This window comes from Oryctolagus cuniculus, chromosome 2 (assembly GCF_051225735.1).
Source record: "Oryctolagus cuniculus isolate XC-2025 breed Fujian yellow rabbit chromosome 2, ASM5122573v1, whole genome shotgun sequence".
In the NCBI taxonomy this organism is placed as follows: domain Eukaryota; kingdom Metazoa; phylum Chordata; class Mammalia; order Lagomorpha; family Leporidae; genus Oryctolagus; species Oryctolagus cuniculus.
The window spans coordinates 133,410,525-133,426,085 of NC_142868.1; the positions used below are offsets into that span (position 1 = coordinate 133,410,525).

The window sequence follows — 15,561 nt, forward strand, 5'->3', positions numbered from 1 at the left end:
ACCAGCATCCCATATGAGACCTAGTTCAAGTCCCAGTGGCTCCACTTCCAATCCAGTTTCCTGCTAATGTGCCTGGAAAGCAACAGAAAATGGCTCAAGTCCTTGGACCCCTGAATCCACATGGGAGATGCAGATGGAGTTCCAAGTTCCTGGTTTTGGCCTGGCCCAGTTTTGGCCATTGCAGACATTTATGGAGTGAACCAGCAGAAGAAAAAACTCACTCTGTCTCTCCATCACTCTGCCTTTCAAGTAAATAAGTCTTTTAAAGAAAAAGACTGTGGCGTAGTAGATTAAGCATCCTCCTGTGGCACTGACATCCCATATGGGCACTGGTTCAAGTCTCAGCTGCTCCACTTCCAATCCAGCTCCCTGCTGATGGCCAGGGAAAGCAGCAGCAGATGGCCCAACTGCTTGGGCCCCAGCACCCATGTGCGAGACCCGGAAGAAGTTCCTGGCTCCTGGCTTCAGATTGGCCCAGCTCTGGCCATTGCAGCCATCTGGGGAGCGAATCATTAGATGGAATATTTCTCTGTCTCTCCCTCTCTCTGATTCTGCCTCTCAAATAAAAAAATAAATTAAAAAAAAAGAAAAAGGAAGAAACACATTCATTATTGTTTCCATACGATGTGATATTAGCCAAGAGACGACTAGCTAAAATAAGAAATATCAGATTATAGAATTTAAGGCAGCTACCAAAAATGATGATGTAGAACTATGTTTATTATTGTTGGAAATTATACAAGAAGTTGTATCAAATAAGAGAAACAGATTATAAAAGTATCATATGATGAGTCCATTTAAAACATATTTCCAGGGCTAGCTTTGCAGAGCAATGGGTGAAACTGCCGCTTAGGATGCCCACATTCCATATCTGAGTACTTGGAACCCAGTCCCACCTCTGCTTGGGAGGCAGCAGATGATGGCCAAAGTACTTGAGCCCTTGTCACCCACATGGGAGAGGCAGATCTAAAATTCCGGGCTTCTGGCTTCAGCCTGGCCCTTCCCCTAGTGTTGTGGGCTTCTGGAGTGAGCCAACACACACACACTCACTCTCTTTCCCCCCGTCACTCTGCCTACAAATAAATTGTTAAACTGAATAAACATTAAAATATGTATTTAAATACCTATGTTGAACATATATAGAGAAAAAAGACTAGAAGGAAATTCACCAAAATACATTCAGAGATTATAGCTCTGGCCTATGGGGCTCCAGTAGTACTATTTTCCAGACTTTCCCGTATTTCCTGTTTGTTGTGAGCATATTTACACAACAACCAATAAATCTTTTTCACATACACACAAGACCACTCACTCAACATCGCTGGAAGGAACCATGCGGTTTCCAGAGTGCTTAGTGTCTGTGACCTGGGTCACTTTCCAATGCACCCCCACCTGCCTGAGAAACCATACTGATCTACTCTGCCTGCTCACGGCCACTCTGAAGGGGAGCCTCAGATCTGTGGGCTCCACCGCCCATCTGACCACAGCCTGGTGTGCCTACGCCCAGTCCTAGCGCCATCCTACAGAAACCCCCTGCCCTCTGAAGGCTGCCCACCTTGGCAGGAGTTGAGAGGGCTCCTTTTTGCAACTCATCAACCAGAAGCTTTGGCCTCCCCAGTGGGCGGATTTGGAAATCATTCTGGCAGCCTCAAGCCTCTGCAGCCAGGCTCCCCAGCCCCACTGCTGGGCTGAAGGTCACAGGCAGGCACTTCACGTCCAGTCACCTCATCATCAATGCTCCTCATCTGTGCTCCTTCCCATGGGCCCCTGTCCTGGACCTCATACAACTGGTTCTGCCATCTTGTCCTTGCTGGCCACATTTGGTGAACCCTGTGTCTGCTGTTCCCCACACCCACCTTAGACTTGTTGTCTGGCACAGGGCACTGCTGGGGTGCCTCTTGTCCCCTTACTTAGGTTCCACTCTGCAAGTTATTATACAGGGAAGGACTGCACTGGCCATCCCTGCTGTGTCTACAGGGGTCACAATCTAGCAGCCCTCCGTGGAGTCTCTCCTTCTGCCCCATACTGGCCCCACACCCTGCTAGCTTCCCTCCTAGCCAGTACCCACCACACTGTCAGACGGTGTCAGGCCAGCTCTGCAAACCTGATGCCTTTACCCCAGCAAAAAGTGTTCCCTTCAAATTGCTACAGCACTGGAGTGAGGGACCAGGCCACATATAGGTCCTAGGGTCACAGGAGACTGAGATCAAAGCTGACCTTGACCATTCTGGGGTTTTGAAAAATTTCAGCACAGTCATTCCTGTCTACCTAGAACCAGCTCCCTACCAGTCTCCCCTTTCCTTAATTCAGTTATGAACCAGGAAGCAATCTACAAATGCAAATACTATTGAAGAGTTGCTTTGGACATGGTAAACTTTACTATCTTCTCATTTCTACCTGGCTTGGTTATTTGATTTCTAACTCCATAGCATTTTAGGAAATGCAAATTTAAAGAGGGGAAAGCAGCAGCTAGAAGGCAGGCAGCGCGAAGTGACAGACTGGCAATGATAACCATGTAAGTGTTGAAAAAGTATGGACCTGAGATAGAGGAAGCAAACTTCTATGCATCTAATATAACCACAAAGCACAATAACTCATGCTTGTAATGGTAACCCCACATCACACATATATAAACACATGCACAAAATCACCCTCTCCCCAAGGAAGCCTAGAAGTTTCCAAAGAACTCACAGGCCTCTGATGGTGCCTTCCTTGCCCACAGTTGAAAGGGTTCCTCCTTGTAATGCACCCACCAGAAGTTTTTGCACAACCATGCTACACAAGTGGCAAGAGTTGGTTCTCATATTTTGTATGGCAGTAGTGAGAAAATGATTAGTGTATTTTTACTATATATTATATAGAGAGTAATATATAAAATATATGTAAGTATATATTACATACTTAGAACAAATAGTGTTTTTGCCACATGTGCTTGTTCCTAGAATTAGCTCTTGGAGGGAAAAGAAATCTGGATCAATTAATTGCTAATGACTTAAGTCTTCTGTTTAACTTCACCTGCCTCACCTGGTAAATGGGGATCCTAATACCTGCCTAAGCACTTCAGAAGATTACCATGAAGATCCAATAGGATGGCTATGTGGAAGTTTCAGAGAAAAGAATAAAGAAAATGTTTATCGTAGTCATTCCCCTTATCTAGATTGGGTCGGGGATTAAAATTACACAAGGAAAGAAAACTACAAGTACTTACTACTCAAAGCTAAGAGATTAGACAAATGTCACAAACAGACCTGGAATCGGGCTCAGCTCAGCGGACTCCAGCCAGCGTTAGCAACATGCCATTCTTTGGGAGAGAGTGCCACCTGCTGCACGTAACTATGCTGCAGTTGATCCAGAAAACCAGAAGGCGTCAAACTTCAGCCACAACCTCTAAGTACAATCTCAGATCCAAGATCCCTACTTTACCAGTGTAAAATAAACATGCCTCTTTAAAAAAAAACCTAAAATATTAAACATTATTTACTCTGGAAAAATCACAATATTCTCCCAATTTAAATTAATTTCTATTCCTTATATCCAAATGCAGCATATATGAATAGTAGAAATTTAAAGAAAATTAAGATTCTCCAATAACATCATTACAAACACTGACTTCACAGTTTAATGCCACCGCTTCTGCCATCATTTTTCTCTTCGTCTTCCTCTTTTCCTGCCCCTCCTCCTTCTCTTCTCCCTCCTTTCTCCCAATCCATGCATACTGCAAAAACATAATAATAATAACTCAAAAACAAAATCCCTCATCAGGGATCACAATCTAACAGCTTTTTGGACACATCTGTAATTGAGCAAGTTTGGTTTGTTACTCCTTGGGGTGAGACAGAACACACACCATGGAGATCTGGGTTTCTTTTGGGACTTACGCTTGTGCTATGTGGTTTGCTGTCAGGAAGCAGGGTAATTCTACCATTAGGCATCTCAATAAACCTCATCTAAGAGGGAAGATTAGCACAAGGCGAAAGCTGCTTAAGAACTGGTAAATCAGCAGCGTCATTCCCATCAGCAGGACAGGTAGACTGTTGGGTGATTTTGGACAACATTCCTCTTAAGATTTACTTATTCATTTGAAAGAGTTATGGGGGAGGAGAGAGATAGAGAGATCTCCCATCCACTGCTTCACTCCCCAGATGGCCGCAATGGACAGAGCTGGAAAGTCAGAAGTCAGGAGCTTCTTTTAGGTCTCCCACGTGGGTGCAGGGCCCAACCACTTGGGCTATCCTCTGCTGCTTTCTCAGGCATATTAGCAGGGAGCTGGATCAGAAGTGGAGCAGATGGGATTGAACAAGTGCACATATGGGATGCCAGCACCCCAGGCAGTGGCTTTACCCACTGCACCACAGCACCGGCTCCAGACAACATTCCTCACCTGTCTGTATTCAGACATGACAGACTGGTCTCCTTTTGTCTTGTTCTATCAGCAGCAGAGAGTCCTTGTCTTGATTTTATAAATAATTCAAGTACAACAGGGTAACACCAGGCCTGGCTGGCAGTACAGTCCAGCTCCTAGCGTTTGGAACCGTTTTTCTCTTATTTTTTTTTTCAGTGAACAATGTTGTGGACACTTTTTCCCATATAAATATTAAGTCTTATTTAACCAAACTTCTCTTATTGAATAATCAGATTTTCCTGTTATCTTGGGCTTCTGATCAATTTTAAAATCTTCAGCAATACATCTTTATGTGCTTATTCTGTTATTTGCTTAAAATAAATTTCTAAAAGTACGATCATTGAGTCAAATGATATGTAAATGTTTAAGTTTTTAATAGATTTCACTAGAATGCCCTCCACTAAGTTTGTACTACTAATTTCTCCTCCAAAGCAGTGCAGAACATCCATTCCCCCAAACCTTTGTCATCATAAAGCATCTTCAATTTTTTTCTTATCTTTGCCAGTTTCACAGTCAGAAAAGCATCTTGTTTTTAAGTCCTTTGCTATGCAAAAAGACAAAACGAGGCATGCTGTCTCAACAGACAACACTAAACTGTCCCAGTGGCTCCAGGGCAGTTCAATTATGGGCTACAAAGCCTCTCATTTGTGTCCCAAGTCTGTTCATCAAACCGTCAGTTAAGAAGAGGGGTGCAGGCATCTTGCATGGCAGTTAAAGACACTGCTTGGGACACCCACACCCCCTAACAGACTACGTGGGTTTAAACCCTGGCTCTGCTCCAGATTCCAGCCTCTTGCTAGTGTGTACCCCGGGAGGCACAAGGTGATGGGGCTGAAGTAGCTGGGTCCCTGACACCCATAAGATAGATTTGGATTGAGTTCCTAGCTCCCAGCTTTGGCCTGACTCAGCCCCCCAGCTGTTCCAAGTGTTTGGGAAGTGAACAAACACATGGAAGATATCTCAGTATCTCAATCTCTCTCTCCCTTCCCCCCACTACTGCCTTTCACAGGCATCCCATGTGGGTGCTGGTTCTAGTCCTGGCTGCTCCTCTTCCAACCCAACTCTCTGCCTTGGCCTGGGAAAGCAGTGGAAGACACCCAAGCACTTGGGCCTCTGCACCCACGTGGGAGACCTGAAGGAGGCTCCTGGCTTCAGTCGGCCCACCCAGCTCTGGCCATTGTGGCCATCTGGAGAGTGAACCAGCAGATGGAAGACTTTTTTCTTTGTCTCTCCCTCCCACTGTCTGTAACCCTACCTCTCAAATAAATAAAATCTTTAAAAAAAAAAAAAAAAAAAGAAGAAGAATGTGGGGAGCAACCCGGACTAGACTAAGTTACTGGAATTAAGACTTATTCTATGCATCTGCTCTCCCACAATATGGCACTGGGAGAGAAGAAAACAGCTTCTACACAGCTGCCTCCAGTTCAGCCAATAAACTGTAGGACCTGCTCCTGATTGGAGGAGAGCAGCGTACTCGGCGTGTGGGCAGCCGAGTTAGGATTGGCGGAGGAGGACTATAAAGGAGGAGAGAGACGGCATGCACCAGGAACATCTAAGGGGAACATCTAAGGGGAACACCTGTGCAGCCCCCGAGAGAGCCGGCCGGCGGTGTGCCGCTCCCCTGCGGAAGTGGGGAAAGTGGCCAGGGGGAACCGCCCTTCCACGGAGGTGGAAGGGACAGTAGCCAACCCGGGAAGAACCAGCAGCAAACCCGGGGAGGGCCGAGCAGACGAAAGAGCAGCGCGGGGTCCTGTGTCGTTCCTCCACGAAGAGGGGGAGCGACAGAAGAAGAAGGAGAAGAGACATCAGCAGATTGAGGCATTTGGAGTCCCTTGGTATTTGAGATATTCCTTGATAACCATGAATTATCTGCTCCTTTTCTGCTTCCCACTAAATTATGAGCTTCCAGGGAGCAAGGACTGTATCTCATTCACTTTCGTGCCTCCAAAATCTTCTGTAAGTAGAGCCTCATTGAACATTTAGTGAACAATGAGTGAAAGAGAAAATGCCACTCCCATGCAAGAAAACGAACCCTAGTACTTGGAAGTTGATCCCTAGGGCTTTGTACACTCCAGCGGCTCAGGATACAAGTCTCAGAATCCTTTTTCTTTTCTTTTATTTATTTATTTATTTTTTAAGATTTACTTATGGCCGGCGCCACGTCTCACTAGGCTAATCCTCCGCCTCGCGGCGCCGGCACACCGGGTTCTAGTCCCGGTTGGGGCGCCGGATTCTGTCCCAGTTGCCCCTCTTCCAGTCCAGCTCTCTGCTGTGGTCCAGGAGTGCAGTGGAGGATGGCCCAAGTGCTTGGGCCCTGCACCCACATGGGAGACCAGGAGAAGCACCTGGCTCCTGGCTTCGGATCAGCGCAGCACACCGGCCGTAGCGGCCATTTGGGAGGTGAACCAATGGAAGGAAGACCTTTCTCTCTCTCTCTCTCTCTCTCTCTCTCTCACTGTCTAACTCTGCCTGGCAAAAAAAAAAAAAAATATTTATTTTTTATTTGAAAAGCAGAGTTACAGAGAGAGAGAGGGAAATCTTCCATCCAGTAGTTCCCTTCCTAAATAGCTTCAAGAGCTGGGGCTGGGTCAGGCTGAAGTAGGGAACCAGGCACTCCCTCCAAGGTGGCAGGGGCCCAAGCACTCAGGTCATTCGCTGCTGCTTTCGCAGGTGCATTAGCAGGGAGCTGGTGGAACAGCCAGGACTCAAACCAGCGCTCCGATATGGCATGCCAGCATCACAGGCGCCAGTTTAAGCCACTGTGCCCCAACACCAACTCCAAGCCTCAGAATCTCAGAGCCCTGGGCATTAATCCCAACTCAACTACAGACTAACTATGACCTTCAGCAAGTTATTTCCCCCCTGAGCCTCCATTTCTGACTGAACTGTGGCTAATCACACTGGTCTGAGATTAACTTCTGTGTATGAAATAACCCAATTCCCACATCGTATCTAACCAATTAGTATATTTTAGGGCCTCCCCACTATTATCTCAGGCAACTATTACAATTCAGGGCATACAGGCCCTGGAAAGGCGTAGTGAGTCTTCTAGGGATGTTTTAATTCCTTCACTCTGGCAAGAAGAGCAGGAAGGACCCACCTGTAAACAACCAAATGCAAATAACGGCCCAAAGCGAAGAAGAGTCCAGGATGAGTTCAAAACACAAGACAGAGACTGCCCTTCAGGTGAGGGACACTACACAGTCAGGGCATCCCAGAGGTTGTGACTTGGCATTGCAGAACCTAGGAGTGCTGACCAGCTAGTGATATTGATACTGACCTTTCAGCAAGGCCTCTGGGCTCTCCATTACCCACAATGGGCAGCTCAGCATGGCCATATTCCTCTCTCCAATAAACACTTATTGAGCACCTCCTTTGTGCTTGACATTGTGCTAAGCATTGGAGACACAGCAGTGAACCAGTCATAGCCCAGGCTCTCACGGAGCTTACAATCTAGCAAGAAGGAAAATAAGCAACAGAGAAATACAAGTTAATGGTAAGTGTTACACTGAGAAATGGGATAGCACGATAGGCAACACCTATCACTAAGGGAACTACTTTCTGCTAAGTGTGGAGAGTGGGCCTCGCTAGTGAGGCAACATTTGAGATGAAGCTTGAATAAGCAGAAGGACCCAGCCTTACAAACATCTGGGGGGAAGAACAGGTGTTCAGTATAGTGGTTAAAATGCCTACAGCCCATATTGCAGTGCCTAGTTTGAATCCTGGCTACTCTGCTCCAGTTCCAGCTTCCTGCTAATGCACCTCCTGGGAGGCAGATGATAGCTCAAGTACATGGATCCCTGCCACCACATGCAAGAGCCAGATGAAGTCTTGGACTCTCAGCTTTGGCCTGGCCCTACCCTGGCTGTTGCAGGCATTTGGAGAGTGAACCAGCAGAGAGATCTTTCTGTGTCTTCTGTCTTTCAAATAAAGTAAAAAAATTTTTAATTAAATGACTTAAAGGAGGAACAAGCTTGGTTTATCAAAACAACTGAATGGAGGCCTCTGAGTGAGGGGGAAGAAAAAGTAGTTTGGGCAGGGAGATGGGGGTCCTAACATGTAAGACTGTAAACCAGAAGGAGGAATTTGAATTTTACTGTAAGTGTCATGCCAAGGTTTCAATTTGAAAGGAACATGATCTGATTTATATTTTTAAAAGAACATTGTGGGGCCGGCGCTGTGGTGCAGTGGGTTAACACCCTGACCTGAAGCACCAGCATCCCATATGGGTGCCAGGTTTGAGACCCAGCTGCTCCACTTCTGATCCAGCTCTCTGCTGCAGCCTGGGAAAGCAGTGGAAAATGGCCTGGGTTCTTGAGCCCTTGCACCCATGTGGGAGACCTGGAGGAAGCTCCTGGCTTCAGATTGGCGCAGCTCTGCCCATTGCAGACATCTGGGGAGTGAACCATCGGATGGAGGACCTCTCTCTCTCTCTCTCTCTCTTTCTCTCTCTCTCTGCCTCTCCTCTCTCTGTGTAACTCTGACTTGCAAATAAATCTTAAAAAAAAAAAAAACATACATATCTAACATATCTAACTCTAAGACACTATAGAAAACTAGGACTATTTTTATTTGCCCGGTCAGCTTTAGCATACCCACTCTTCTGAAAATTTCACCTTGCCCTCCTTGGTCTTGCATGTGACTCAGGCCTGGCCAATCATAATATCCCATTTCCTTGGACACTGTCATTGCTTCAGTGTGGGCCTGTGATCAGCATGGGGGCAGTCAGAATCCTTCCCTGAGATTCCTGGTTTAAAGCTAAAGCAGCAGCTTTGCCTCTGGAGCAGAGAGCTGAAAGAATGTGAAGCCAAGTCGGTAGCATCTCTCCTACTCCTAGGAAAGATGGAAGAGAAAGAAACCAGGCAAGGGCTGGCGCTGTGGCACAGCGGGTTAACACCCTGACCCAAAGCACCGGCATCCCATACGGGCGCCAGTTTGAGACCCAGCTGCTCCACTTCCCAGCCAGCTTTCTGCTAAGGCCTGGGAAAGCAGAAGATGGCCCAAGTGTTTGAGCCCCTGTACCCGTGTGGGAGACCCAGAAGAAGCTCCTGGCTTCGGACTGGCACAGCTCTGGTTGTTGCGGCCAATTGGGGAGTGAACCAGCAGATGGAAGACCTCTCAGAACTCTTTCAAATAAATAAATAAATCTTTAAAAGAAACCAGGCAAAACAGGCAGAGATGACCAAAGGACAAAGAATCCTGGGAGTTTTGTGTCCTGATTCTAGTAGCTGAGACCTTGGTCCCCACAGTCCTTTCTGTCGTCCCAAAGGCCCCCCCTACTCCTTAACTTCTAAGTGAGTCTCTACATTTCTCTTTTTTACTTAATTCTTCCACCAAAAGAGTCCTATCTTCATGCAACACCTTTCCTTAACCAGGAGCTTTGTTTTTAATCTCTAGTCACCACTTCTCTGAAAGACAAAAAAATCACTTTCTCTATTCCATGGAAGTGGAAGAGCAGATAGGAAGTAGCAGACAGGAAATGGCTCGTGCCTACCCCAAAGCACAGACCTAGTATGTGTTTCCCTTCAATAAACAGAGGACACCAGCAGCTTCTGTTCCCCGCAAAAGAACTGTGGCCACTACTAAGGCTGCTTACAAATGTTTATATTGTTTAAGCACAAGGCTAGGACATCTGCTTGAACTCAGGCAGTCACATGATTGTTTTGCTCACTGAAACGTGATCAGAAAAGATGTGTGTTGCTTCTAGGTGGAAACTTTACCAAGCATGTAAACGCCTAGTTCCTTGTTCCCTGCCTCTATAATCACAGTAGCCACATCAAGTTGCAGCCTCCATGAGCCTTGGCCCCTGAGTAACTACTTAACGATAGACAAATGAAATGAGTAAAAAATAAACCTCTTGTTTTAAGACACTAAAAGTTTGGAGTTGCTCCTTATTGCCTCCTAAAGCCTGTCCTGTTAGTACAAAACTAAGTACCTAAAACAATAAGAACTTTCCTAGTGAAGTTCCTAATGACAGCCTTATAGATGCTGGTAGAGGGGCTGGCATGGTACAGCAAGTTAAGCCAATGCTTGCAACAGCAACAGCCTGTATCAAAATGCCAGCTGCCGGACTTCTGATTCAGCTTCCTGCTAGTGTGCCGAGAAGGCAGTAGATGCTGGCCAACGACTTGGGCCCCTGCTACCCATGTAGGAGACCCAGATGGAGTTCCTGGCTCCTGGTTTTGGCCTGGCCCAGCCCTGACTCTTGCAGCAATCTGGGGAGAGAACCGGCAGACAGAAGCTCGGTCTCTATCATTCTGCCTTTCAAATACATAAATCTTTAAAAGCTTAAATCTTTGTAAAGATGTACTCCTTGGTTTGTTGGCTATGTCCCTGCAGGTTCATATTCCCTTCATTCTCAGGAGGTACCTAGAAATTATAAGGGCTCACAATCTACTATCATCTATGGTATATTTGATGAAACCACAGGCAGACAGCATAAATTCAGTAAGTCTTATAGGTGGTAGGTTGGGTTTTTTTGTTTTTGTTTTTGTTTTGAAACAGTTACAGAGAGAAAGAGGGGAGAAAAAGAGAGAGAGAGATTTTCCATCTGCTGGTACATTTCCTAGATAGCCACAATGGTGAGCACTGGGCCAGACTAAAGCCAGGAGCTTCATCCGGGTCTCCCACATGGATGGCAGGGGCCCAAGCACTTGGTCCATCTTCTGCTGCTTTCCCCAGGCCATTAACAGGGCACAGCTGGGACGCGAACCAGCATCCATTTGGGATGCTGGCAAAGCAGATGGTGGCTTTACCTACTACAGACACAATGCCGGCCCCAGGTGGTGGGTTTTGAGTCTAATAAGAAGACTAATTTGGTGTGTGGGGAGAAGCTGCACAAAGGAAATGGTTCCTGCAAAGGACTGGAAGGAGGCCCTCTTTCTTCACTTCAGACACTCGGTGCACCCTGAACTCCACCCTGTCTACAGCTCTCCTGCTCTTCCAATCTGCAGGCAGGTTGGCAAATGCTGACATGAGTATAAGGGGCAGAAATATTTCTCCAAAAAGTCACAAGTACAAAAAACTATTTTTACTTATTTATTTATTTATTTATTTTGACAGGCAGAGTGGACAGCGAGAGAGAGAGAGACAGAGAGAAAGGTCTTCCTTTGCCGTTGGTTCACCCTCCAATGGCCGCCGCGGCTGGCGCACTGTGGCCGGCGCACCGCGCTGATCCGAAGGCAGAAGCCAGGTGCTTCTCCTGGTCTCCCATGGGGTGCAGGGCCCAAGCACTTGGGCCATCCTCCACTGCCTTCCCGGGCCACAGCAGAGAGCTGGCCTGGAAGAGGGGCAACCGGGACAAACTTACTTGGTTCTGAGCTTACAGTCACTTGAGAGGTGAGATAGTTGATCTCAATCATCTTAGAGGGTGTCATCCCTCTCCCTAGAACTCTGCATGAAGCCAGAGGATCCCTGTGAATCCCAGAAAAGCACAGCAGAGCTTCGGTTTCTTACAACTGCTGCGGAGAAGTGCATCGTCCAGGCTCACACAGACAGCGCCTGGGCAGCCACCGAAGCCGGGGTCATGTCCTCCCCCAGTCCTCCAGGCCACAACTGCACCAGCATCCACCCCCTCCACCCCACCGGAAGTCTGCCGAGGCTTGGAGAAGCGGTATGGAAGCGGGCACAGGTCTACTTCTCTCAAATAAAACACACCATCCCTTCCTCCTCTCTGGGAAGAGCCACTTCCGCCTTCTGACTGTGCCGAAAAGAAGTGGAGCTTATCTAACGTAGCAATACGTGCTACGTGCTTACATGTACGTACGTGTGTTTGCATGTGTCTCCAGAGCACCAAAAATGAGTGCAGCGTCTTCACTTGTGTGGTTGCGGAGGCGAATGCAGACGACTCCATGGAGGTCATTAGAGGCCCTGTGTATGAAACGCGCGTGCCACGGCCGGGGCCAGAGCTTTCCCCCTCCGAGTTCCCTGCCTCGGCCTCCCGGTCCAGTCAGATCCAACCAGCCTCTTCAGCTTTTAACCTTCAGGGAGTCTTGGTGTTGGGAATGTGCCCAGGAGTTGTTTCAGTCGACTGTGGTGAGGCGTGCACAGAGAAATGCCCATCGTGAAAGTTTATCCTCACGGGTCCCTAAAACAGGAGGCGTGGCATGCCACGCAGGACGGCCCCACGGGGAGGCACCAGGCTCAGTCAGGAGGCGGAGGGACAGCAGAGTGGGGGGGAGCCTGTTTATTGTGGGATCTATGGAAAGGAATGGGCCAGGCAGAGCAAGCAGGTTTAGCGCGGGCTAGTTTGAATCATTTCAGCTGGAGTGAGGTGTGAGCGCTGTCTCCAGTTGTCTGTTACCTGGCTCCGCGTGATTAAGGCAGGAGAGTGGTAGACCCCACCCCCAAACCCCACTAAAGGAGGCAGTTCAGGGTCTGGGTTCAGGGTTGGTTGCTTTGCAGATGAAACTCACCCACAGGGGTGTCCTTTCCTATGTGAGGGGAGCTGCCTGGCCCTGGGAGGCGCATTCTCTCCTGGGGCAGCAAGGACCCAGGTAGCAAAACATCAGAAGTGCAGAAAATAAAAAGGCTTTACGAGTACACGGGGAGTGAATCTTAGCCCTGGGAGGAATCTGTTCCCAATCTCCTCAACTCAGCTTGCTGGGAGCTGAGGGGAAGATGCTGGTCCTCAGACCCTGCATCAGTTGCTGACTCCCTCCACTCCAACCAAGCCTCCAGCTGCAGGTGGTAGAAGTCTTTAGCCTGTGGTCCAGCACTGCAGTGTCCCAGAACCCCTGAGACCAGTGCCATGCTCATCAGCGGGCAGGTCTGGGCTTCATCTATAGCCCTAAACCTCAGTCCCTTGGGCTGGGAATCTAGAAAACATGAGAATTTCTGGTTTGCATTTATTTCTCTACGGGCCCTGGAGAGACCTCTGAACCCTCTTGGCCCGTCCGAGCTCCTCTGCCCCAGGAGCTGAATCATTCTCCATGCTGCTCGCCCTCCCTGTCCCCAGCCAGGATCTGGTGTTGTACATCAACCCAGATGTACCTTTCTGGAACCACACCTGATGCCTGCCAGCCACACAACTTGCCATGTCACAGGTCGGTCCCTGGGCCCCACCAGGGAGAATCGGAAAACTTCAAGGCTTTTTCTTTGTTGCTAATCCTTCCTCCAGTTGGTTTTTTGTTGTTGTTGTTTTTTTTGTTTTGTTTTGTTTTGTTTTTTGGTTTTTTTTTGACAGGCAGAGTGGACAGTGAGAGAGAGAGACAGAGAGAAAGGTCTTCCTTTGCCGTTGGTTCACCCTCCAATGGCCACCGTGGCCGGCGCACCACGCTGATCTGAAGGCAGGAGCCAGGTACTTATCCTGGTCTCCCATGGGGTGCAGGGCCCAAGCACTTGGGCCATCATCCACTGCACTCCCTGCCCACAGCAGAGAGCTGGCCTGGAAGAGGAGCAACCGGGACAGAATTCAGTCTGCCGGCGCCGCAGGCGGAGGATTAGCCTATTGAGCCACGGCCCCAGCCTCCTCCAGTTTCTAACAATGATTTTTTAAAAAGATTTATTTTATTTATTTGAAAGACAGAGTTACAGAGAGAGGTAGAGACAGAGAGAGAGGTCTTCCATCCGTTGGTTCACTCCCCAGATGGCCGCAACGGCCGGAGCTGTGCCGATCCAAAGCCAGGAGCCAGGAGCTTCTTCTGGGTCTCCCAAGTGGGTGCAGGGGCCCAAGGACTTGGGCCATCTTCAACTGCTTTCCCAGGCCATAGCAGAGAGCTGGATCGGAAGAGGAGCAGCCAGGACTAGAACTGGCACCCATATGGGATGCTGGCGCTTCAGGTCAGGGCGTTAACCCACTGCCCCACAGCGCCGGCCCCCAATGATTTTTTTAAAAAATCTTACCTCTCCCACAGTTAAAAAAAAAAGGCAAGTTTTATCCTGTCACCCTTGAGAGGATCTGTACCCATCTGACAAATAGCTACTTGTGTTCACAACTCACCCCTCTGGTGGTGCAGAATAACCAGGAGGGTCAGGGCCCAACAGGTACTGAAAGAAGCCCTTTGCTGCCATCACAGAGGCCACCAACTAACTTGGGTTTGTGTGCTCCTGGGGAAGTAAACAGGTCGGCTTCATTGGGGTCAGGGCCAGTGGTGTGCTAGAGCTAGCTTGAACTGTAAGAGCCAATAGGGAGCATCCCCTTCTAGCTCTGTAATCAGTGCAGGCCACTGCTTAGAGGTGACAAGCTAAGAATCAGTTTGTGAGCTAGAGACCAGAACCAAAACACAGGAGGGACTTTGAAACTGAGGGACAAAGAGCAGGCAGTATTGGGAATCTAGAGGTAAACAGATAAGTCTACTTGAGCTGCTGTAATATGCAAAAGGCTGGCAGGTACCTGGCTGCCAGAATCCTAAAATCCTCCCTGCAGGAACTAAGGGGCAAGACCTTGGTGTGCCTCCACCCTGCACCTTCAGTACCCTTGTCCACAGGTCCTCCCCCCTCCACCCCACGGCCCTAAGGTGAGGCAGCTGTTCACTCATAGTTCTTTGGGAGTGGCTCCACATTCTCATGGTCTCACTCACTCTCGGCTTGAACTTGCCAAGATGTGGCTCCCCCTCCTTCAAATCTATCTCCATCTTTTATCATTTTCTTCTACATTCCTCATTCATCCAATATTCCTTCAACCAGACATGCCATCCAAGGACCGCATGTCCCCATCCCACCGTGACCTGGCCTCTGCCCTCCTTGAAAAACTCTTCTCCACCCTTACCATAGAGACCCCAGCCCCTCTGACATCTTACCTCCCTTTCTTCCCCACCGTGGAACTAACCCATGTCTCTAGTGAGTGAGGTTGAAAGGAAGATAAACAAATGAACATGGAGCTTTTCTCCACTCCCAGATATAGGGACCAGCAGGTCACTAAGGTCAGACACATATGTGGATTACATAAATCATAGGTCTGAAGCAGGTGTTTGTGGTGCAGGAAGTTAAGCCGCCACTTGCAATGCTGGTATCTCATGTCTGAGTGCAGGTTTGAATCCCAGGTACACTGCTTCCCATCCAGCTCCCTACTAATGTGGCTGGGAAGGTCAATGGAAAGTGGCCCAAGTGCTTGGATCCCTGCCTCCTGTGTGGGAGAACCAGATGGAGTTCTGGGCCCCTAGCTTTGGTCTGGACCATCCCCAGCCATTGCAGCCATTTGGGGAGTGAACCTGCAGATG

General features: G+C 48.4%; 1 protein-coding gene across 7 annotated transcripts in view; it reads right to left on the bottom strand.

Moving 5' to 3' along the window:
• Positions 1-11,427: 11,427 nt before the first annotated feature.
• Positions 11,428-15,561, bottom strand: part of SEMA4F (ssemaphorin 4F) — a 33,808-nt gene continuing 29,674 nt past the window's right edge. For 2 of the 7 annotated variants that reach the window (XR_016229263.1, XR_016229264.1), the window contains 2 exons: positions 12,168-12,431; positions 11,428-11,681 (listed from right to left, as the gene is read on the bottom strand). Coding sequence is in view for 5 of the 7 variants with exons in the window: in XM_089326228.1 (XP_089182354.1) it covers positions 11,449-11,681; positions 12,168-12,271 (337 nt within the window). In the remaining 2 variants the exon portion in view is untranslated. Of the gene's footprint in view, positions 11,682-12,167; positions 12,432-13,870; positions 14,120-15,561 lie in introns of those variants that run through there. The other 5 variants (XM_089326228.1, XM_070069693.2, XM_089326231.1 and 2 more) reach the window with 4 other exon arrangements.